The 25,142-nt window shown below is 41.2% G+C and overlaps 1 protein-coding gene across 1 annotated transcript in view; it reads left to right on the top strand.

Moving 5' to 3' along the window:
* The window catches only part of map7d2b (MAP7 domain containing 2b), a 31,788-nt gene extending 6,921 nt beyond the window's left edge, over positions 1 to 24,867 (top strand). The window contains exons 4-17 of the mRNA XM_028570005.1: positions 574 to 734; positions 6,793 to 6,831; positions 7,626 to 8,054; positions 9,891 to 10,053; positions 13,379 to 13,468; positions 13,686 to 13,804; positions 14,899 to 15,034; positions 15,299 to 15,437; positions 16,605 to 16,785; positions 17,247 to 17,351; positions 17,971 to 18,034; positions 19,243 to 19,384; positions 19,884 to 20,158; positions 21,755 to 24,867. Coding sequence (XP_028425806.1) covers positions 574 to 734; positions 6,793 to 6,831; positions 7,626 to 8,054; positions 9,891 to 10,053; positions 13,379 to 13,468; positions 13,686 to 13,804; positions 14,899 to 15,034; positions 15,299 to 15,437; positions 16,605 to 16,785; positions 17,247 to 17,351; positions 17,971 to 18,034; positions 19,243 to 19,384; positions 19,884 to 20,154 — 2,039 coding nt within the window. The 3' untranslated portion in view covers positions 20,155 to 20,158; positions 21,755 to 24,867. The remainder of the gene's footprint in view (positions 1 to 573; positions 735 to 6,792; positions 6,832 to 7,625; positions 8,055 to 9,890; positions 10,054 to 13,378; positions 13,469 to 13,685; positions 13,805 to 14,898; positions 15,035 to 15,298; positions 15,438 to 16,604; positions 16,786 to 17,246; positions 17,352 to 17,970; positions 18,035 to 19,242; positions 19,385 to 19,883; positions 20,159 to 21,754) is intronic.
* Positions 24,868 to 25,142: the final 275 nt, after the last annotated feature.

Raw genomic sequence — 25,142 nt, 5'->3', positions numbered from 1 at the left:
AGAAACCTCAAAATGAGCATAATATGGGACCTTTAAAATCCTGACTTGAACGGGTCTCTGTGTGAAAATCTATTTTTAAGATCTTTAGTATTTAAATCTAATCTGCAGTGGGTATAATACAAAAAAACAGCAGATTTTAGAGTAGAGTGAGACCTCTTCCTGCAGCTCTCCCACTCCCCTCTCTGTTGCACGGGCAATGCATGCACAGAACAGCCAATAGGATCGCTCTCTCTGAAATAGACCTGTGATTGGCCTAAGTTTCCCCGTCATGGGCTAGATTTTATAAAAACTGAAAACAGAGCCAAGAGGAGAAGCAGAAGTGTAGTTTTCTCCCAGAATGTATTAAATTACAATATTCTTGCCCAACGACGCCCAAAATAAACTGCCTACCACAGCTTTAAGCTAATTTTTTGCCCGGCTATGTAGTGGAGTAAAAAGTACAATATTTCCCTCTGAAATTTAGGGTAAAAAAAGTAGAAAGTCTCCCGAAAAAAGAAAATACTTCAATAAAATAGCAATGCCTCAAAATAATATTTGTGTTTGTACTTAACTTCCCACCTTTCATGTGTTCAGAGAAGTCGGAGGTGCTGCGGGATAAGGAGCGCCGTGCGCAGCAGCAGCTGGATCGCTGCGCCGAGGAGCGAGGGAGGAAGATGGAGGTGCAGAAGAGGAAGGAGCAGCAGCGCCGGGCGGCAGCCGAGGAGAAGAGACGGCAGCAGCAAGAAGCAGAGAAGGTCAGAAGTCACAGCGCACTAATGATGCATTCAATACACGTTAGAAAAAGTGAGAAAACAGAATGACATCTCATTTCTGACATCCACTGACACTGAAATTATAATTTCACTGTTGTGTTAACTATTCAAACTGTAGAGTCTAGAAGCTTTTTGGTTGGTTTTACAGAGGCTGTCAGACCCCTAACGCCAAACAAACAAAGCTTAAAATACTGATTTAAAGTGCTCATAAATGAGCACTTTAAGAATAAATAAAAAATAAACTGTGCCATAACTTGAACAGGAAGCAGAAGCATGTTAGAATAACACGTAAGCAGTGCAGACTTTCTTCTAAATGAAGTTATCAAGATTAGAAATCTGACCCAGGATTGTTTTCAGTGACTTAATACGATGTGTACTCAAAATATATTTAGATTCATTACCCAGCCCTGTTTGTTGAAGCGCCTTAATCCAATTTCACTTATTTATTTACTTGTTTATTGGCTACATTTGCAATTAAAATTAATTATATTTAAGACATCTTTCTGAGGTTTATGTTTTTTGAGAAGTCAGCAGTCTGTAATGGTTAGAAGCAATATAACAATATTAATACAAATGTTACACAGATATAATTCATACAGTATATACATATGCAAATGTGTGAAAAGTCACATTTGAAATGTTCAAATTGATGTTCTGTTATTATGCTTTAAACAAAAAAAACGTATAAATCCAAATCTTAAACAACTTTTTTGTCAGACTTACTTTGAATTTATTGTAAAAAAGATAACATGTTATGATCACACAATATCATTTTGATAGGCAGATAAACAATAGTGAATTGGCAACTCATATATACATGAATCAAAATAGACATGAATGCAGCATAACCCACCTCTACATTCTCCTCCAAAGACCGTGTTATGTTTTCCTCTGCTTCTGCTTCATCCTTCCTCTCCATCACTAATGTCTTTAACATTCACAAACTTAAACTGAAACTGGATCACAGGGTGAACAGCATCTTTTCCACCAATGATCACTCTCTCTTTTCTCCTTTTTTTTTTTTCTCTCTGAGCTGCCACTGAATTAATTGTGTCGATCCATAACCGATTCAGTGTGTTTCCAGCTGTTGTTGGGCCGAGTTTAAAGGAATATCAAGTAAATAAAACGTCATAAAAAAAGCACGGGATGTGTTCAGGCACAGCATTGAGTGTAGGGAACTTGCATCTTGGCAGCGCTCAGAGCCCACCACACAATCACTGTAGTTAGGTGCATAAAACGGAAGAAAATAGGGTCATTTAAACTAGAACTGCAAAGGTTAATCGATTAATTGATTAGTTGTCAACTATTTGAATTATTTGCCAACTGTTTTGATAATTGATGAATTAGTAATTTTTTTAAATGAAAAAATGGAAAAGCTTAGAATATGTTCTAGTTTCTTCTCTCCTCTGTGACAGTAAACTGAATATCTTTGAGTTGTGGACAAAACAAGACATTTGAGGACGTCATCTTGGACTTTTGGGAAACACTGATCCACATTTTTTTTTTACCATGTTCTGACATTTTATAGACCAAACAACTAATCGATTAATCCAGAAAATAATTGACAGATTAATCCACAATGAGAATAATCGTTAGTTGCAGCCCTAGCGTTTACGCAAGTGTAGCACAAGTAAAATACCATCAGAGAGGATATTTCTGTTCATGTTCAGTGCATTTGGAATAAAACTCACCACTCTACATGAGTCATGAGTGGGCATCACTTGGCTGAGAACCATTGACTCACACTATTATTATTATTATTATAATCCTTTTTAGAGCCCAACATTATTTACAATGCTGCGTTTGTGCGATAACCCTTTCAGTTCGAGCCAGAATATCAATAATTTCTGCCTGTTGAAAGGCTAAGCAGCACATGAAGGGTTAACAAGCCCCCGGCACGACTGATAGTCTGATCCACAGAAAGTTCACCGCTCACCTCTCTGACGGGGAGGGGTCACTGTCTTTATTGATTTAAAGGCTCTGTTTGCTCGCTAACAGCCCCTCCCCCACTCCACACACTCATATGCATAACTTAATGACATAATGATTGGTCAGCCTCGTGGGGCAATGACATCACCATCAGCGTATCGTGTGCCGTTTACTGGAACAGACAGTCGATGCTCGCAGAGCTGTGACAAGCACGTATTTCACCTCTGAAAAAAGGGAAATAAATCCACACAATCAATGTGATTCAATGAAGAAAACACAGAAGGCTTCAATATAGGATTTCGATATGAATTTAGGCTTTTATTGTAAGCATATATTGTACAAAAGGTTGTTGCTTTCTCATAGATTTCTTATTTTACTTGCAGTTTTTAATTATCTAGTCTAACATAACATAATGAATCACAATTTCCCAGAGATCTAGGTGACTTCAAAGTATTTGCTTTGTTGGATCAATAGTATTAAACTCAAAAGATATTCACTATACAACGATATAAAGCAAAGAAAAACAGCAGAGCATGTTTGGCGTTTGTCTGCTTGATAAATGAGTCTAAAATTGAAATTGGATGTAGTTTAATATTCTGTGTCGGTCCATAGCCGAGACAACATGCACCTTTAATTTCCTTTCTTAAGCATTTATTGTATAAAAGGTTGTTACTTTCTCATTTGACTCGCAGTTTTTATTATTTTCTAGTCAAAAATATAAAAAAAACATATTAAATCACAATTTCCCAGAGCTCTACGTGACATCAAAGTATTTGTTTTGTCAAAATGCCACATTGGAAGAGCTGGAACCAGAGCATGCCTGGCATCATGCTTGACAAATTACTTTAAAATGTAACTGATTGGATGCCTGGGGGGCTCACCTGCTGAAAAGCGCGCCCATGTGTGGGGGTTTGACTACGACCTGCAGCCCTTTGCTGCTTGTCGTTCCCCCTCTCTCTCTCCCCTTTCATGTCTTTGGCTGTCCCATGGAAATGAAGGCCTAAAAGGCCCCAAAATAATCTTAAAAAAACCCCAAAAACTTATATTTCTTTCAGTCCATAGCCGAGACAACCTGCACCTTTCGTGTCCTTCTGTGTATTTCGGTAAACTACTGTCTACTCTGTGAAGTGCCACCAAGATTTTTGGTAGGACTGTAGCCAACGATTCTTTTGTATTATTGATTAATCTGTCGATTATTTCCTGGATCAATCAATTCATTGTTTGTCTGTGAAATAAATGATTCAATTTCTCGGAACCAACTGTGACATTTTAACAAACCCCCCCCCACAAAAAAAATAAACATTAAGATTTTAATGTAACTATCTATATATAGGCTACTATATGGCAGAATAGCATGAAATACTCAGTCTAAAGGCTGGAACAAGCAAAGCTTTGACTTTTCTGCTTGAAAAATTACTAAAACTATTATAATTATAATAATCAAAATAGTCTCTAATTAATCTTCTCTTGATCAATTAATCGATGAATCTATTAATAATTTCAGCTGTAGAGTGTAGTTTTGTGATTATTATCACCACATAAATAGTTTTATTCACAGCAGTCTTTTTTAAAATTTAAAATACAATTTATAAAAAAGACTTGTCGTAACATTTAAAGATTGTGAATCAGCGGAGAGTCATGTTTGGAACAGTCAGCTCCTTTAGGTTGTTGAGTTTATTTGCTTGGGGGTTGATTGATTGGTTGATTGATTTCTTGGCTATATCTTCTAGCTTACTGGTCATCTCTAGCTGTTTTATTGTGTTAGTTGTCTAAGGCCTTCTGCACACTGGCTGCGTGGCGTGAGCCTATCAGCTGCGTGGCGTTTCCGTTTTCATTTCGGCTCCCATGTTAACAGGTTAGAGCTTGGACCCCGCCTCCGTGACACGCACGTCTCAGGATAACCGAAAACGCGTGTATGCTAGAAATAGGGCCGACGCCTATTTTTCACGTAAAGCGTGTTGGAAGCGTTTCCAGGGCAAAAAAAGAATACGAAAAGATGTTTATATGTCTAATAAGTGACATTTTGATGTTTGAAAGTATCTAGGTTTTGACATAAATGCAGATATAAATGTAATAAAATAAAAAAATTATTGATTTTCAAATATTGCACCTGTCAATACAGAACTAAATATTCTGTACATTATAATATTCTGACTTTATTATCTCAGGAAAGGGAATTGAAATATCAAAATATATATATCAAAATATGTGCAGACAAATGTACAAACACAAAAATGTTGACAAAATAAAGTTGAAGAACACGCTATTATTTAAGTTCATCAATGGAAAACATACATGTGTCCAGACAAGGCCAGTAGAGGCAGCAGCAGCGCCGCGTACGACACATTTCTGGTGTGCAAAGACATAGAAAACGCCACGCAGCCGCCACACAACTGGCACGCAACAGAAACGCCACGCTCACGCCACGCCGGCAGTGTGCAGGAGGCCTAAGTGTCATTAATAGTAGTGTGTCAGGCTTACAGTCTGAAAGGACACTGCAAATGTAAATAAGTCCATTATTACTTAACTTTGTTACATTTGCATGTAATCAGTGTTGCTTAATGCGCTGCCACGCACCTTATAAACAGAATAATAAATCAAAAAGTAAATACCAAAACGTCACAGTTTTGCGCAGAGAAATTTTAAATGACTGCTGCAGTCTGCTCATCCTTTCTTCTTTTCTTCTCTGATCTATATCTACAATATATATGTTTCTCTTTCCACCATCCCCCCCCCCCCCTTCATCTTACATTTCTGCTGTCTCTTTTTAATTCCCTCTGCTTGACTCTGAACCCCTCCCCTCCCTCCTGCAGTTTGTGCGTGACTCTGCATGCACCTTCAGTAAATACCCATTACATTGCTGAGGCGAGGCATTTCCCTCCTTCATATATTTATAGACAGTTTACCATCAGCTTTAAACTGTGTAGCTAACCGTACATACAACTGCTGTCTGCTCAGTAACACCTCCACGTTAATGGTCCTTGATTGAAAGACCAGAATGGGATGTGGTTGTAAATAAAACGCAGGAAGAGAGCAGCAAAGGAGAAAGTAAGACATAAACAGTAATATAGGCTAATAATAATTACTAGGGCTGGGTTCAAATCATCGATTCTCCAATTTAAATTTTTGTTTTAATGATCTTTTATTGATTAATACAACTCCGAAATTTTAGTATCTGCCTTTTCAATGACTGTCATGTGAGTCCTGTTAAGTAAAAAGTCGTTTAAACAAACTCTTTGGGGAATAGTAAACATTAACCTGGTGCATTATAAAAAATATTTGACCGTTGCTTCTTGCTTGTACAATTTACAGCAGAAATTCTCTGAGAATCTCTTTTATACCCAAGCTAAATTGGTATTGTAACTGAGATTTCCCTGACCTAATTCATATCGAATCAGACGATTCATTTGAACCATATAATATCATGTATAAAGTATGTTGTATTGCTGTTCTGCTGTGGTCTGTATTATATTGTTATGAAGTGATTGTGTATTTTAGATTGTACATTTTGTGTGTAGAGACTAGGCAGAAGAAGGTAGAAAGAGTGAAGAAGCACTGGAGATAGCCAGTATCAATATCCAACCTACCCAGTCAGTGTGTGTGTGTGTGTGTGTGTGTGTGTGTGTGTCATGCATGTATGTGGGGGTGGTGACCGGTTGCATTTTGTCCCCTCCCGCCTGATTAAACTGCTCTTTGAAATAGACTCAGAGAGGGAGGGAGATTGAGGTAGAGACGGAGAGAGAGAGAGAGAGAGAGAGAGAGAGAGAGAGAGAGAGAGAGAGGGGTGGGGTGAACAACTGCGAGGTAGGAGAGGGAGGAAGTCGGTGTTACCTAGAGGGAGAGGCAGACAGAGAGAGAGAAAGAGAGAGAAAGAGAGGGAGCAGCGCTGCTGGATTATGTATCACTGAGTGACAGACGAGCCAGCGATCGAGCGCTGGTGACCGCCAGCAGACACAGAACAGACGAGTGCGAAGAGGACGGAGGGGCGAGGCCGCTGCGTGCAGTAACCATGGCGCAGCTGTCTCCGTGCGCATCGCCGGGCACCCGTCGCCGTAGCGATGGCTCGGTGAGAGAATGTCTGTTCTTCCCTATTTCTGAACGCAACGAGCAGGAGAGGCTGGAGGCCCTGGTCCGCCGGAGAGCCGGAGGCGCCGAGAGACGAGGAGGAGGAGGAGGAGGAGGAGGAGGAGGAGGGGGGGAGGCTCGGGACCACCTGGATAACAGGCCGAAACGTTGGACGTGGGGAGGACCGCCTGATGGAGTGGAGGGTGAGTATGATGGGGGTTTTGTTGGCGAGGTGATGGAGAGAGAAGGAGAGCGATGGTGATGATGTCAGTGGAGGGTTGGTTTGAGATGTAGAACAGGAGGGACCATACGGGCGGATACTGATGGGGGCTGGGGAGAGGAGGAGAGGAGGAGAGGAGGAGAGGAGAGGTGTTTGGGGGGGGGAGGTCTGGAGGTCGAGAAGGGGGGAGGGAGGAGTGAGAGGGGGATGGTCGGATGAAAGGGAGGGGATGACAAAGCAGAGGAGGACTGCTGTGGAGGAAGAGCGGACGAGGATAAGCAGAGGAAGGTGAGGATGTGGGGAGAAGTGATGGAGGTTAAGAAAAGAAGAGGGCAGTGGATGGAAAAGGGTGTGAAGGCTGCAATGCAGGAGCCGCTCAGCGCTTTGTCTCTAAACCCCATCAGGGTTAGACGAGGCTGTGTGTGTGTGTGTGTATGTGTGTGTGTGTGTGTGTGTGTGTGTGTGTGTGTCTGCTGTGTGTGTTTCAGAGCTTCAGTTTGTAATCAGACTGACAGAAGCTGTGGTTTAAATCTGGTGGTTTTGGCTGGTAAACGTGCTACAGGTGTGTGTGTGTTTGTATTTGTATGTGTGTGTGTGTGTGTGTGTGTTACTGCGCTGTTGTTTTATTCCCAAGCTGGTAGTCAGCGTCTAATTCCCAGAAGAGATACACATGTCACCTTGAACGCACCAAGGCCGCTGACATAAACGCAGACAAAGTGCGACACGAGGCTGCTTGCTGTGCCGACATCCGTCTCTCAGTTTGTGTCTTTCTTCGGTATCACACCGTCCTCGTCTTTTCTGCGATATCTCTGCCGTCATGTCGGCCGCCAGCTAAGCTCTACATCCTGCGGTGCTTTCATAACGCCATCAATTATTCACAGTATCCATCAGCCCGAGCCGTCCTGGCACTGACCCGGGTTCAGGGTCCACCCAGCAGCCGGCCTGGCTCCGGCCCGGCTGACTGGCAGAGAAGCTGCTCTGGGATCTGTCGGGCCCAGCAGAACGCTCACTGCAGCAGAAACAGCAGCAGCATCTCATCTTACAGTCCCACTCGATTAGAGGACAGAGACTCACTAAAGATGCAAAGAGTGTGCATGTGTGTGTGCGCGCGCTGCGCATCTTTCTCTGGTTCCAAGGTAGTCCACCTAAAAATCTGATAATAGCTGCCTTTTCTCGGTTTATTTACTCCATCAAGGCAGCACTCGTATTTTTTGCTAGTACTAGAAATACATCAGAGCTGACTCATTTGTGTTTACATGCTTTATGTTCTGGAAAATTGAAAGAAATATGGAGGCAGTTGATCGTCCAATAATAAGCTGACCTTTCAGGCAATAAAACAACCAGCTATAACAGGCTACTTCAGCATGTTAATAATGCAAACAGGAAACATGCTGAGCAGCCAAAGGCTGTTCAAACCACAGAACTTTATTTTAAATTCTAGTGGAGATCCTAATGTTTTTAAAGGAACCAAATCTGTTCATCAGACATCTGGAATATTTGCATTTGATTGACTGGTGCAGCCATTAAACACGTGAACTATTTCACTCAGTTTCAACATCATATAGCTTCAAAAAGACCTGAAACTAAATGTATATGATACTGACAGGCAGTGTGTGAAGTGAGATGATTCTTCCAAAATGGAAATAAGTCATATTTCTGTATTCCCCCCCCCCTCTCGCTCTCTCTCTCTCACCCCCTTCTAAAGTGTCCTGAGATAACTTATATTATGATTTCACACTATAGATACAATTGTATTTAATACAATATGCCTTTAAGTGGGGTTGTGTTTTTTGAATGAACCTCTGAGATCACGAGTTGTGATTTGTGTTGACGTTTTTAAAATTGGCAGAGCCCACAGAAGTCACTTTTTTGGGTGCATTTTCAAATGTTTCTTATTTTATTTTCCTTAACTGCAAAGAGAACCAAGCCTGTTTTTAAAACCGACTTTTAGTAGCAACAGGCCTTTTATTTTGGTTCCAATTTCAGCCACACTTTCAGCTCGTTGGCTGGTCCAGACTGAGGTAAATAGCAACTGGATTTATTTCTGATCCAGTTTGATTTGACATTCGTTGTTCCCAGAGGATGAATCCTAATGATTTTAGTGATCCTCTGACTTTTTCCTCTAGTGCCACCATGAGGTGGACTTTTGTGATTCAGAGAGAAATGTCTCCAAAACTCTTTGGATGCAGACAATCCTGGTCTTTGCAGACTTTTTCGACTTCCCCTGACATTTAATCTAGCCCTGTCATCAGGACAAAGTTTCAGTGTGTCCTGATGACTCAACACAACCTTACCATTCATGTTGCATCTCAAATAGAGCTGCAACCTACGATTATTTTCATTGTTGATTAATCTGTCGATTATTTTCTTGATAAATCGATTAGTTGTTTGGTCTATAAAATGTCTGAAAATAGTGGAAAATGTGGATCAGTGTTTTTCAGTTTGGGAAATCCCACGGTCTCTATACTACAGGTCTGGCTGATCTGCTAGTGATAGGTGCCGAGACTGAGAGAGCTACATGGAGCTACATGGATAAATACGCACCAAACAAGCCACTTTGAAATTTTGCTCTTCTCATGAATACAACAGTTGGGTGACCCTCCCCCTAGACAAAAAAAAAATGGATGACCCTCCCATCAACAAAGAATAAAAACACATGACCCTCCCCTATTTTCCTCTGGTGGTCCATTCCATTAATACCGAACGGTCCCTTAATCGATTATCAAAATAGTTGCGAATTAAGTTAATAGTTGACAAATAATAATCTTTGCAGCTCTAATCTTGAATCCCTTTGTGTCTGTCTCGATGATTCGACTTAACAAGGTTTTGATGTGTCACTTCCTGCTGGGAATCTTGTGTTGAGCGCGTTGTGTCACTATGTCTTTACTTTTTATGTCAGCGTGTGTATGTGTGTGTTGTGTTAGCGACGCAGGTGTACGAGTGTGTCTGAGGTGTGTAACGCTTTGCTTTCTCCGCTCTGCTTCACCTGCTGCCCAGGTAACCCTAAGACCCCGCCCTGCCATGCCATTGGCTCCGCTCAGCCCAATGGGCTTCCTGCTGCTTCCAGCGCCAGCCAATCCCGTAACGGTACAGACCCCATGACTGTGTGTGTGCCACGCTCATACCGCTGCTGCCTCACCTGCAGCTGTTCCTCTGTTTCGCATGTGTGTCGACGTCTTTGTACCGTCACATCGGCTCTTTTATCGTCCTTGCGTGTGTTTATGACGTGTGTGTGTGTGTGCTGTGTCTGGTGATCAATTCATTGCAGTGTTGCTTGTCAAATCTTCTTTATCTTCATATATTGACTCTTTTCTTTGAGTAGATGCCGAAACATGATTCACATACATACTTCACAACATACTAGGGGTGTCACGATCCTTCAAATCCATGGTTCGACTTGACTAGTGATTGAAACATTTAAAAAAAAATGTTTTTCTTTTTCAGCACTGACTGTTATGCCATTGTTAGACTAGGGGTACATCCCAGGTCCTTAAATTGCATCCACGGTTCCTTTACTTGCTTTGCTTCCTCGCGTCTTAGTCCATCCCACGGACGCAAATGAAATCATTCAAGGAGAGAGGAAACAAGACATTTTTTTTTGAGTTTGGATGAGACATTCTTCAGCTGTTTGGGCGGAGTTAGCAACACATTTCAGCCGCACGGCTTCCGGGAAGGCTGCTCTCTGTATTCTCGCTCACAGCTCATCGGTGGGCCCTCCTCCATCCTCCATCCTCTCTCCTCGGGGCAGTTATAAGAGCTTTGAGACAGTTTTCACGAAGGAGGGCCACAACGGCTTCCGGTTTAAGCAAGTAGCGAGGATATGTCAAATAAGAGACCTGGGACCCACCCTAGGAATATTGTATCGTAAAGATTAACAGATTATTGTTTTAATGGCTGACTGTCATTTACATTTTTAAATGGACCTTTTTCACAGCAGACATTTCGACTTGGCATATTAGGAAAAGCACAGCTGAAATTGATAACCTTAACGATGGCTCAGTTCCATCAAGTGTCCCAGTAAGATATTTCAGTGAGTCAGCATGCACAATACCAGGACCTCTCCTAAGTGGAATGCAGCCATCATTAATGGTTTAATACCAGGACTCCTAAGTGGAATGCAGCCATCAGTAATGGTTTAATACCAGGGTCTCTCCTAAGTGGAATGCAGCCATCAGTAATGGTTTAATACCAGGGTCTCTCCTAAGTGGAATGCAGCCATCAGTAATGGTTTTGAATACACCTGTGCTTTTCCTGCTATGACATGTCAACATGTCTGCCGTGAAAAAGCTCTATTCTTCTTTAAAAAGATAGGCTACATGGTATCAAGTGTACCACACTAAGCCATATGCCAAAATTGAATATTTTTTTCTTTCACCAGTCAATTTGTAACAAATTTTTAAACAAAAATTCGAGCCCCAAGATTATTAGAATTGGACTTGTGACACCCCTACAGCATACATAAACCTCTCGCACTGGCTTCTCCTCCAACATCTCAACTACAACTCGTTCCTATCTGCAGTCCTTTGTGTCACACAAAAGCAGAGATATCCAGCAGCCGACACCCAACGTAAAGCTAGAAAGAAAAAAAAATCACATGTTGAAAGCACACAGATGATTTCATTTATTTAGTAAAGTAATTTTTTTAGCTTTCTGTTGCCGGGGTGAAGACATATGTTTTAAAAAAAAAAAAAAACACTTTAAATTGGGATGACATTTATATCAAGCAGCTTAGCAGTATTTTGTTGTCAGCCTAAAAACTCTGCTGACTTGATTTTAAATTTGTACTGTGCAATATTTTACCTCAGTTGAAGCTCTCCTCTCTCTGCTCCTCGGTAGTATGAATATCAGCTGCCTGATATTTACGTATTACATCCAGTTACTGTTTAGATTTTACTAATGTGACATTATTTGACTCTGCTGACTCCCGCGGTGATGTGATTTTCAAAACCAACTGCGCTACCAGTATTACGAAGATCAATTTTAGACTCTTTCCATGGACATGTTTTAAGGTAATTACATTTTCTGACTAAACACAAAGTTTGAAAAATAAGCAGTTTCATCAGTACAAAAGAAAAATTCATCCAAAAGTAATAACAATGAATGAATGTATTTCTTTAAGACAACAAATGTGCAACCTCCAACACTGACTGTGTGTTTACACACATTATTTGTGTGTGTGTGTGTGTGTGTGTGTGTGTGTGTGTGTGTGTGTGTGTGTGTGTGTGTGTGTGTGAGACAGAGAGAGAAACATTTGTTCTATTGTTTAACATTTTCATCAACAGTTCACAGCACATACAGTGCAAGTACTTATGTTCTCCTGTGTGGCTAATGAGCTAATGTCTGGTTTGGAGCCCCTGCTACACACACACACACACACACACACACACACACACACACACACACACACACACACACACACACCCTTATCACAACAAAGGGCTGCTCCACTTCCTGTCTTCCTGGCCCAGGGCTGTGTTTGGTGATGCAGACATATCATTCTCAGCAGGGAGCCCAGTCTATAAAACACCCTCTACACACACATGCCTGCACGCACACACACACACACACACACACACACACACACACACACACACACACACACACACACACACACACACACACACACACACACACACACACACACACACACCATAAATCATACCAGACATTTACCCCTGTATCTGTGAAACGTATTAGACCCCACCTACACACAGGCAAAGATCAGATCACACACACACACACACACACACACACACACACACACACACACACACACACCACACCCCATACACCACACCACACACACACACACACACACACACACACACACACACACACACACACTACACCCCACACCCCACACACAGATCCACCAGACATTTCCAATCATCCCAGTCCCATATCACAGAAGCAGCCGCTGCAAAAATCCATGTTTTATTTTTCTCTTCTTCTGAAATGCTGCACTTTTCTGTCACTTGCTTGCACAATTGCACGAATTGTAATCCTATTCTTCCGATTCACCGGTGTTGTCACGATGCCTTCAGGTGCTGTAGGAAACATTTTCCTCTCAGTTTCATGGGACTGCAGCGGCTGCCTCTGCATCATCATCATCCTCCTCCATTTCACGATGAAGCAGGTTGCTCTCTGTTCTGCTGCTTCATTTCTGTCTCCCATCACCAAGGTTATTCATCCGGCAGCCTGCACGGTTTATCGATCAGCAGGATTATTTTCTGTGTGAGCCGGCAGTTTTGTGTGTCGTGCGATGGGTGTTTGTTTTCGAGGATCGGGAGGTTTTATTAAACATGACATTTACATCCTCCTTCGATACTGCAGCAGTCAGTGCTTTGACTCGCTGTCATGTACGTGTCTGTGTGAGTGATTTGAGTGTGTTTTTTTTCTTTGTTTTAATCAGTCAGTGACTTCCTGTCTCCACCCGGGATGGATCAGCCAATCAACAAACAGCTCTCGAACTCTTCAGCCGCCCTCCATTCACCAGAGAGAGGTACAGTAAGGGAAAAGTCCCGAGTCACGCTTGACAACTATGACTCGGTCAAATATATCTCTGTCAGGATTACAGGCAAAAGGAAGACAGCATCTCTTTTTATTTACTGTGAATATTTTGCTGAACTGTGTCATCCTCACTCATTGGTTTATGATTTTCCGTGTCATCGTCACGGTGTGTGTCTTTGTGTGTTTTGTGTGTGCGTGTGACCCGTCAGTGTCCTTTGTGTCCCATCGAACAGCTTCCCCCAACAACCACAGACCATACAGAAGTTCCTCCAACCGCAGGAGCATCGCTGGACTTCCTGAAGAGGCGTCCAAAGCCAAAACACCCACGGTCAGCCCATACACACACGCACACGCACACACACACACACACAAACACACACACACACAAACCTACACACATGCCCGCAGCTGTATATGACTTTTTCATTATATCATCAGAATTAAGATGGCAAAAACCAAGAGTCGGTAACGCATGACATTCAGGAATAATTTATGTGATTGTTGCAGCCCAGTATTTATTTTTTTATTTATTTTTTTATGATTATTCTGAGTGTTAAATACAGGCGACAAGTCTATTTAAAGAAACAACAACACAGAAATCTGAGTGAAAGGTTTCTTCTGCAGAGTTTATGATTCTTTTACCATGAAAGGACTCTTAATCAGCAATTTATTTGCATCGTCTTTGCTTTTTCCAGCAGGAAATATAACACACATTTGGGTGTGTGGGGAAATGAAATCTAGATTAGAATAATCTGGGTATTTTATCATGCACCATGTTACAGGATGTGTTATATTTCTTGGAGCAGAAAGATAAACATAATCTCTTTGTTGAAAACTGGTGCTTTTTGTTTAGAGATCCAAACAGGTTTCTCGGGTGGAAACCATTAAATCAATATAGGAAATGATTTGGTTTGAAAGAACATATAGGACATAATCACAGGGCCATGATGGAGCAGAAGAAATAGATCAGGGTTTGACGAGACAGGAAGAAGATTTTACGTTCATGTTGTAGCTGACATATATTTGGACCAGATGTTGTATATAATGTTATGGTTGACTATTTGAATAAATGTGTGCTCTTGTTCTTATCACAGTAATATTTGTAAATGTGACTTGCAGGGGGAGACTCCAAACACACCAGCCCGCAGTTCTTCCTTCAGGGCCAACAGCAAGGGCCCTGCCACGCCGAAACGGTATGACACACACACACACGCACACACGCACACACACACACACACACACACACACACACACACACACACACACACACACACACACACACACACACACACACACACCCCTTACCTGAATTATAGTCCATGTGACCTGATGTGGTTGTGCTGGTTTTCAGGGTGAGGTCCAACAGGAGTCGCGCCCAGTCGCCCTGTTCCCCCGGCCAGTACCCCCCCCCCTCTCCGGCAGAGAGCCACCACCCCCGGCACCGATGACAGGGGTCACACTGAGCTCAAAAGTCAGGGCACCCTTGAGAAGAAATCAACCAAATCTGAGGCCTCTGAGAAAAAGATCCCCAAATCCACCAGCAAAGAACTGAATGCAGGTAAAGGCACAGAGTGTGTGTGTGTGTGTGTGTGTGTGTGTGTGTGTGTCTGTCTCTGTCTCTGTCTCTGTGTGTATGTATGACTCTGTGTGTGTCTGTGTGTGTGTGTCCGTCTGTTGCACGCGTGCGTGCGTGTGTGCGTGCATGCATGCATGCATGCGTCAAAAACTGTCTTTTTCACTTTTAGTCCACTTCACCTCTTATTCTGACTCCTGAAAGTTTTTTTTTGTTAAGTCATACTGCATCTTTGTCTCCACACCACAGAGTCTCCAGGCACGCCCACAGGCAGGAGTGTTGGCGGGACGAAGGATGCTGAGGAGGCGTCCAGACTGCTGGCAGAGAGACGACGTCTGGCCCGACTACAGAAGGAGCAGGAGGAGAGACAACGGCAGGAGGATGAGAGGTGGGCGTCCATTTGAGCTGAAACAAACTAGCTATACATTCAAGTTAATCGTCATTTTTCAAGAAAAAACGCCAAACCTTCCTAGCTCCAGCTTCTCGAGTGTGAAGATCTGTTGTATTTATTTGTTTTAAGTGATAGTTAACTGACTAATAATCCAAAATCCAAAGATATTGAGACAAAAAAGACATCATCTTTGGATCTGGGAATTTGCGATGAGGATTCTTCACTATATTCTGGCATTTTTCTAATTTAATTATCAATGGAAATAACTGTAAATTGCAGCCATAAAATGCATGTTTACATGTGTGTTTATGTATGATTTTGTACACTTAAAAGCCTAAGCTAAGTCTGGGTGAAATGGAAGAAACAAATCATATTTTGATAACAGTATATCGTGATGTTAGTTATAAAAATAACCAAATCTTAATTTTTTTTAAAACACATGTTTTACATAAATTTTAATATCTTTTTCACATTTTTTATTGTAATTATTGTTGACTTTTGTCATACTTGTTTTTTTCCTTCTTGCTACCATTTATTCGTTCTTATCCAACAAAACACAAAGGCAAATTTCCAATGTATGTGATAACATACTTGGCAATAAACCTGATTCTGATTCTGGTTTAAACGTGTAGTTGAGATTTGTCACAAATCCGACTGGATCTTTTTAGCTGCTTTTTCCAGTATTTCAGTATTCATTCTTGGATACAAATCAGTGTTAATTTACGAAGTAAAACTATCACGATTTACATAGGATGATCTGTAATGGACCGTCTCCAACTTAGTCTTTTAACAATCAATTGATCCAAAATATTATCTTCAGTCCAGTATTAAAGGGGCAGTAGGTAAGACTTATATATTAACTAACTTTCTGTCATATTTGCTGAAACTGACCCTATGTTCCAGTAGAACTACATGAAGCAAGTTTGGGCTTTAGAGGAAAAGGAGGAGGGACTGAGTTGTCGATGTTCAAATTTTTTGGCTAAGTCATGGATCTTCACAATCCTACCTACAGCACCTTTAACAGGCTAATGAACGTTACAAAAATCAACCTCCAAAACACCAAAAATCCTCTCTATCAACACTTTGACAACATCCGACTATTCTTAAGTTAACGCAGGTTTGTATGGTGGCCTGCTCAGCTCAAACCTTCCTGTGTTGCTGCAGGCTGAGGGCGGAGGAGGAGCTGCGGAGGCAGCAAGAGGCGAAAGAGAGGCAGGAGAGAGCTGCACTGCAGGCCGAGGAGGAGCGGGTGAGGCGGGAGGAAGAGAGGAGGAACAAGGAGGATGAGGAGAGACGGCAGAAGGAGCAGAGATGGAAGGACATGCAGGATCAGCTGGACCGAGAGGTCAGGTCAAATAAACACAGGAAACTGTATCATTGAGCCACTTTGAGTTTCTATACTCCACATATCAGGAATAAACTCCCAAAAAACTGCAACTCTCAGTTCTTTTAAATTAAGGCTGAAGACTTTACTGGTTGATGCTGCCTTTTTAAAGTATTTTTATAATATTTCTTACTCTGCACTGTAACTTTTATTCTTGTATTTTATGCCTATCTTATCATATTTTAGCTGTTTTTATATTCTCTTAAACAAATGATTTTTTTATTGTTTTTAACTGCTCTTTAAAGAAAGCTGCCTTGCCTTATAAAACTAAGATTAGTTTCCCATTTTTAGCCTGGGGACAGATGCAGTGTTTTCTTGATTGCATCGTTTAATTAAGGTGGTATGTGCAACTACAACTTAACGATACTCCCCTTTTACGGAAAGATACATGACATGAGGATGTTTTCTGGGTGTTTTTTCAGAGGGAGGAGGCCTTCCTGCGAGCCCAGAAAGAGGCAGAGAGGAAGAGGCAGGAAAGAGAGCTGCTGCACATCCAGGAGGAGCAGGAGAGACTGCAGAGGAAGAAGGTACCACAGATCTAAACGTATACGTCTGTTTCCTAAATGATAGAGTTTACATCAATGTAGTCTCGAATTGCCAGACCTTCCTTCACAGCGCTGGATAGTCCACACAGCATTCCGGGATGGGAGAAAAACGTGCTCTGGTTTATTGGCATTTTTTTTAAACCAATCACAATCGTCTTGGGCGGCCGGACGGAGCCACGGTGCCTCTGCAAAATAGCCTCGGGAAGGAACTTGTTTTGGTGGAACATGTGTACGTAAAAAGTTGTTTTAGTCGTGCGAGAGAAAACTCAGCTTGGACAGATAGTCTAGCTAGCTGTCTGGATTTACCCTGCAGAGATCCGAGGAGCAGTTAACCATAGTCCTCACAAATCCGCCGGAGGTTACATCCCCGACACAAAGGAAGCGGAGGGTAACGGACATCCGGGCGAAAAGAGCGTGCGTGATCCGGCGTAATTTCCGGTGGACCGGAAGTGGAACGTCGTGGATATACAGTAGACTAACGTCAAAGCAGCAAATGGCCTTTCTCACACGCCATTATCGAGCATCCTGAAACTGTGACACATATTAAAAATACGGTGCAAACAATTATTAAAACAAAGGTTCCTTGTGTCTGTTTTCACAGAGAATTGAGGAGATCATGAAGAGAACCCGGAAGAGTGAAGTCGAGCCTCTGTCTGGTGTTGCAGGTGAATGTTAGATACACCGCATTGCTTTATTTTTATTTATTTTTATTTATTTTGTTCTATTACTTTCTGCACGACTTATTGACTCACCATATCCACCCTGTTTTTTTTAGTTTTGTTTAATTGGATGTGAAGTATAATCCTGTTCCTTCAGTATAATTAGTTTTCTATATAATTGAATAAGATGCGTGTCCGCTGCAGTGTGACTCAGCAGTGTTATACAGGCAGGGAAACAGCGCCTCCTATTGGTTTAAAAGGCAGTAACACCAACACCAAGTACACTGCAGCATTTGTTGAACTCTCTAACCCAAAGTGGCTTTACGTTACTGCTGTTTTATCAGCACAGGCAAGATCAGAGGAGGTGAGACACACTGAGTTACAAAACCTGCCAAAGAAATGATCTAGAAAGTAATGTGACTAACAAGCAGCCAGTTACTCTGAAAGCTGGAAGCTGACAACAAATAAATGACTCAAATGATGAATGAATAAGCCATTAACTGTACCAAAAATATAAAAAATAAATGACTCAATAGATGAAGAAATAAGCTATTAAATGTACCAAAAATATAAAAAATGAATGACTCAAATGATGAATGAATAAGCCATTAAAGGTACCAAAAAATAAAAAATAAATGACTCAATAGATGGAGGAATAAGCCATTAAATGTACCAAAAATATAAAAAATAAATGACTCAATAGATGGAGGAATAAGCCATTAAATGTACCAAAAATATAAAAAATAAATGACTCAATAGATGGAGGAATAAGCCATTAAATGTACCAAAAATATAAAAAATAAATGACTCAATAGATGAAGGAATAAGCCATTAAATGTACCAAAAATATAAAAAATAAATGACTCAATAGATGAAAGAATAAGCCATTTCTTTTTTTATTTAAAAACTCTCCTTGTTATTTTGAGTTGGTATCGTTTCTATTTTTTTTACTCCATTCTTATTTTTATTTCATATGCCTCTAGTTATTTGTTGTTAATGTTTCTCTATTTATCTGTACTTATTATTATTGTCCTGCCGTTGCTACAACATCTGAATTTCTCCTCTGGTGATCAATATATTCTAATCTCTTTAGTTTTAGGCAGGATTCTCCTGTTAGAGATTCCTAAATCAGACCTACAGCGCCTCTATTATAATAACATTCACCACTGAATCTCCCAGAAAACTAACTTTTAAGCGACACTGTGTGTTGGCAGCGTCTGACATGAGGCCCGAGGCTGCGGTTCCCTCAGAGGAGGACGCCCCGACTCCAGCCGAAGCCCCCGTCATGCTGGGACCCCTGGAGAACAAGAGCTTTGTGGACGAGCTGTCTGACGGAGTCCAGTCCATGGACGTCAGGTGAGACGTCTTTGTTTGTCTCTGGTTTTGTTCCCACTGCAGAACTTCATTTTTGAATCCCAGCATCATTTTTAGCATTGAGTCGGCATGTTCTTTTTGTCAGTATAACAAAAGGAATTATAGTTTTTTTGTAGTTTTTTTTTGTTTCTTACTGCTTGTACATTCGTACATTGTCTGCCAAGTGTTGTCTGCATTGAGGTGACTCCACACATACCAATCAGCCTTTTTGGCTTCTTTCTTCCAGTCGTGCATCTCATTGTCGTCCTGTGCTGCTCATCCAAACAGACACAAGTTTGTATAGGGTGTCTGAGACGAAGGAAGAAAGATTCATTCACAAAAAACGTGGAGACTGCTTCCTTCCAGATCTCATTTTGTAGCTCATGACGCAAGCCAGACGAAACCTTCAATACTGAAGCTGTGTTTTGAAAAGTGCAAATTAACAAACCAATCCTGTCTCTGTCACCATTGTGTCTTTAAGTTCTCCATCTGTCTCCATCAGTCCTGTGTCCAGGGACGAGCAGCCGAGCGCTCATGAGTTTTCACCGCTCACAGAGGGGACAGACGGCTGCCCCCTGGAGCACCTGATGGAGCTGGATGCCCACGCTCGTGGACAGCGACAGGGCGGGGAAACGCCCCCCTACCCTAAACTGCAGGCTGGCAGCGGGGTCGGAGACCTCAACAAGAACCTGCTGATTCAAGCGTACAGCGCCGCCTCTGAAACCTCCCAGCTCATCCACAGCGTCGGCCCGAGCAAGCTGGACGTCCAGTAGCCAGGTAGAAACCCTCCACTTCTTCTACCCATCAAATAGGGCTGCAATTAATGGTTCATTTCATCATTCTTTAGTCTGACGAATATTCTCTCAATTAATCGTTCGGTTAAAGAAATGTCAGAAAACTTTGAAAATTGTCCATCCCAGTTTCTCAGAGTCCAAGATGTCTTTAAATGTCTTGTTTTGGGGTGCCTGGGTAGCACACCTGGTAGAACGTGTGCCGATATACAGAGGCTCAGTCCCCGCCTCAGCGGCCGTGGGTTCGATTCTGACCTGCAGCCCTTAGCTGAATGTCGTTCCCCTTCTCTCTCCCCTTTCATGTCCAAGCAGTCCTATCGAATAAAGGCCTAAAATGCCAACAAAAACACGAAGATATTTAGTTTAATATGATACAAAACACAAATGAGCAGGAAACCTTCATATCTGAGAGGCTAATAACTGCATTTAATTTAATTTTTTGCATTAAAAATTACTTCTATTCTTCTACTTACTATCAAAATAGTTACCAATGATTTGTCTGTCGATCGACTAATCGATTGGTCGATTAAACAAATCGTTGCAGCTCTACTATAAAAATCAGTTAACTCGTGGTGGTTAGTACTGCTCAGCCTGTAGCAACGGTTGTAGGATGCCATCAGTGCCCTTCTGCAATGATTAAATAAATAATATGAAATCGTATCATCAACCGTTCTTCAAGCATCAAATTGTTTACCCAAGTACCCACAGAAATGAATAAAGGTTGCATTAAAGGTCCAAAGTGTGGGAATTTCTCCCATCCAGCGTTGAGATCATATATCGCAATCAACTCTCTCTCGCGCCACGCAGTTCAAAGTACGAATTCCAGCTACGGTAGCCTTCACGCTTTAAAAAGCCGGTCTCATGCTCTTTTCAACATCCGTTTTCTTTTTCTGGGCGAAGAAGATGTTTGGATTTTAAATATGTGTGGTCCTCCGTGTGTCCTTCTTCAAACCTGCTGGGCCAGGGAAGCTACGATACCCATTAGCAGCATTAGCAGCACCTGTGAGTTTATCATGTGACAGCGAAAACGCTTAACACCTCATCGGCTAACGTATTTCAAGATGGAGCGTCTACCCCAGTTCATGCAAATGCAAATGTAAAATTTCAAGCCAAAAGGAATACAGATTTTGATAATGAACAACTAAACACGTTACACACTGGACCTTTAAAGCTTTAAATGTCTCTAATGAGCCAGTTTGAGTTGCCGGACAGAATATTGTGCATGAAGTGAAAATAATCCGATGGAATTTAATTCAAGATTCAAAATCCTTTAATAATCCCACTATGGGGAAATTCACATGGGTAGAGAGGGGGAAAAAGTATAAAAGACTCTAGAGATAAACAAACAAGAGAATGGCCAATGATAACAGGAAGCTAATTAACTTTCTTTTTTTTGTTAATTAACTTGTTGAGCATTCACACAGTTTCCCAAGTCACTCAGCTGTGTAGGACATGATGGGTTTAACTGAATCATAAATGCATTACAGATTAAAAACACAAATTGAAGCTGGGTTTGAACAGTTTTCCATTGTGTCTTCTTAATCTCTCTCTCTCTCTCTCTCTCTCTCTCTCTCTCTCTCAGGGCTTTTTCAGGAGCACGCACGTTCTGTAGAAACAGGAGGAACCGACCAAGAGACCGCAACAACAACAATCATTTCCACACAGGAACAAATGCTGAACAACTAATTTCACATCTGTATTACCAAACATCGCATAACAGTTAAGCTTCTGGCCACATTTTAAGGCAGTGCAAATGGGCAATTATGACTCTCACAAACACAACACAGTTTCACAAAATCATGTAAATCATGGGAAGTATATTTAAGACATGGTTAAATGACAGAAAAGGGAGTGGAAGCAGCATTGTTGCATGTTTGTCATATGGAAACATTTAGGAAAGTGAAACAACTGTAAACTAAGGAAACACCTTGTTCATGTTATAAAACTTAACATTATAAGGCAGGAGTTGAGGATTCAGGGCCGATGCCCAAATCCGCACACATCAAGTTACCTTTTAATGTACAGACTACATTTATTTTGCATTTCAGACAACTCACAAAATCCCCCGTCATCGGACTTAATCTTTTAATGACCAACTCTCTGAAATCAGACCATCTCCTCCACGTCTGTTCCCGTTGGAGCCGGCATTGCCCAGCTGCACTGCCGCAAAATATCACTCAAGTTATCTCCCGCTTTAGTCTCTCATCCTTGCTTTTTGTAAAACTCTGTAAATAAATCTGACTGGTTGGAGGAGTCGGGGAGCGGCTCTGTAGCAGTTTATCTGGAGGGGAAGCCGTAAAACACACACTGTTGTGTGAATCCTGTGTAGCATCTCCAGTAAGGACTAGCTAGTTGAGCTGTTAATGGTTGTAGCCGTGTACTTGAACAGTGTGTGGCAGTTTCTCTCTTTCTGTCAGTGTTTCTGATGGTTCCTGTGTGTTTAGCTCACCTCTGACCTGCTCTACCGCTGACAGCGACACCTACTTCTGTAAAAAAAAAAAAAGAAACAGTCTGCTGTAGATTTCCTGCCGCCCTGACGCTGGAGAAAAAAACCCCATCACCGACTGATATTATAACCCCGCTGATTACGCGTTAACACTTAGCCTGTCGCTTTGGTTTTTCCGCTGCTCGTCACTTGATCAGTGGATGTTTTGTGGAGGTGCAACAATCCACAGCGAGGACATGAAAAAAAACCTGGGCCGAGGGAGAAAAAAAATAATATGTCAATGTCCTGTATTTTTATCTGCAGGTCGGGAAAATGTTGACACAGTGTGTTGTGTATATGTCCGGCACTGACTGTAACCACGCTAGCTGCAGTTTATAGTGTGCACTTACAGTAGTTGTGTGTTTCACTGCTCTGAAGACGCTTCTATCTCCACCTCAGCTCACCCCCACCCCCCCACCAACTCAAATATACCTCACCAATTCAGAACTGAGTCTGGTGTTAAACAGCTCATCACCTCTGAGGCCTTAAACCTCTGTGCAGTCAAAACAACCCGTCTTCTGTGCTTTTCCTGTGGCTCATCCAGCATGTGCACTTTTGCTGTTTTAAAGGCTCTTTTCCACCAAAAGATCTTGGAAGGAACGGTAATAAGAACTACAAATATTCTTTGAGGAAGTCTGTGTTGATTGCTGCACCTAATCAGGCACGTCAGAAGGACGTGAGGGGATACAATTGCAGGGCCTTAGCCAGGATTGTATAAATACTGAGGTAATAAGTCCAAACTCCCCCAGCTAAACACCACCCACCTTAAACAAAATTGGCCAGTCACTAACCAAACTCTTTACAATTTTCTGTGTATTTAGGGAAAATCATTTTCTATTTATTCAACTGTTCCATTATATTTATTCTAAATTATATATCCATCCTTTATGGTCTGGTGCCAGGTTTATCATTCTGGTGGAGTAAACTAAATTCCTTTTCTATTAGGACCGGCCACCAACCAAACTCTGTACATTTTTGTTGAGTATTTAAGGAAAATCACATTCTATTTTATCTATTCAAATATTCATTTGGATTTCTTTAAATTTGACCTCCCTGCATTATGTTTTGGTGCCTGATATGTCATTCTGGTGAAAAACACTTTTAGTTTTTCCAGTGTAATGCTTTGAGTTTATTTAGCCTAAAAATGTAAAAAAGAAAGGTGATATGTGAATTTGGAAAATCACATACTGTTTATTTAACTGCTCAATTATATTATGGTTTGGTGACAGGTATGTAATTCTGGGGAATAATACTACATTTAATTTTTGAATTCAATGAATGCAATTGTTCTGCCTCAAAACAAAACATTTTTGAATCAGCCTTAAAAAAAATACAAAGTGTAGTATAATAAAACGCCTCTTCATGCCATTATAAACCTTCCAAATCTCCAGAAATAATACTGAGGTCGGTCTACAATTTAACACCTTTGTTGCGCGCAATGGATGCATATTTCTATATAAATCTGTTTAACTTGTTCACCTGAAGGTGGCAAGTAAGCTGGTGGTAGTGATGATGGTGCAGAGTCCTAACGTCCTAACAGCTTATTTCTGCGCCTGTATGTTAATGCAAGCATGGCTGAAAGTATGATCTCAGTCGCAGGGACTTTCTGGGTGGGTGGGAATTGTTGAAAAGGAATCCAAGTTTGAACCAGGTTGGGGAAAGGTGGCTCTACTGCTCCTCCAAGGTGCCACATTAAGAGGGGGAAAAGTGTTCTCAATCACTGCTGCAACCTTCAGCACTTTGTTTTATGTTTTTTCACACCTGCCGGCTTCCCTCTCTCCATGTTAGCTCCTTATTCCTCCAGATTCTGCTGAAGCTCATCGTAAGAGGGTCTCCGGGGGTTCCCTTGTATATGAAGTAAAAAATAAAGGACATAATGTTTATCCTAATATTACTGTGACACTGCAGCTTGGTGGAATATATCATTGTAGATGTGGTGCATGGTTAACTGCTGAAAAAGAACAATAAACTTCATCAAGTCATTTGTGTCAGTGAGCTGGATAAATAAACAAATGTTTTGGGTTGAGGATATGAAACGAAGGGAAATGTTAGAAAGATTCAAAACTGTATGAGATGTTTAATCTTTGACATTCATAACAAGTGACTTATGAAATGACAAATGTAGTGTAGGGCTAATGCAGCCACTTTTATTTACCATTTTATCTCACTGTGTGTTACATTTGCGCTTCACCGAAATTAAAACTGATCTGCAAAAATTGAAGTGAATCATTTATTTTTACTTGAGATTCCTACACAGATGTATATTGCTCTGAATATATCAGATATAATTTATAATATTGACTGGAAAATCACAAATTATTAGTAACAGAAGACAACTTCCTGTTTAGCCTTTCATCTTTCAAAATAAGACAAAATGTGTGACCTGTTATTTCGACATTACCCTAAGAGCCAATGTCAGGTATTTAATTGAAGGTAATCTATTGATTACTGATCATACTATGTAAACCATCTATTTGTTTTATAG

The sequence above is a fragment of the Perca flavescens genome, chromosome 22 (genome assembly GCF_004354835.1).
Source record: "Perca flavescens isolate YP-PL-M2 chromosome 22, PFLA_1.0, whole genome shotgun sequence".
Classification (NCBI taxonomy): Eukaryota; Metazoa; Chordata; class Actinopteri; order Perciformes; family Percidae; genus Perca; species Perca flavescens.
This window is presented reverse-complemented; position numbering and strand designations above follow the sequence as displayed.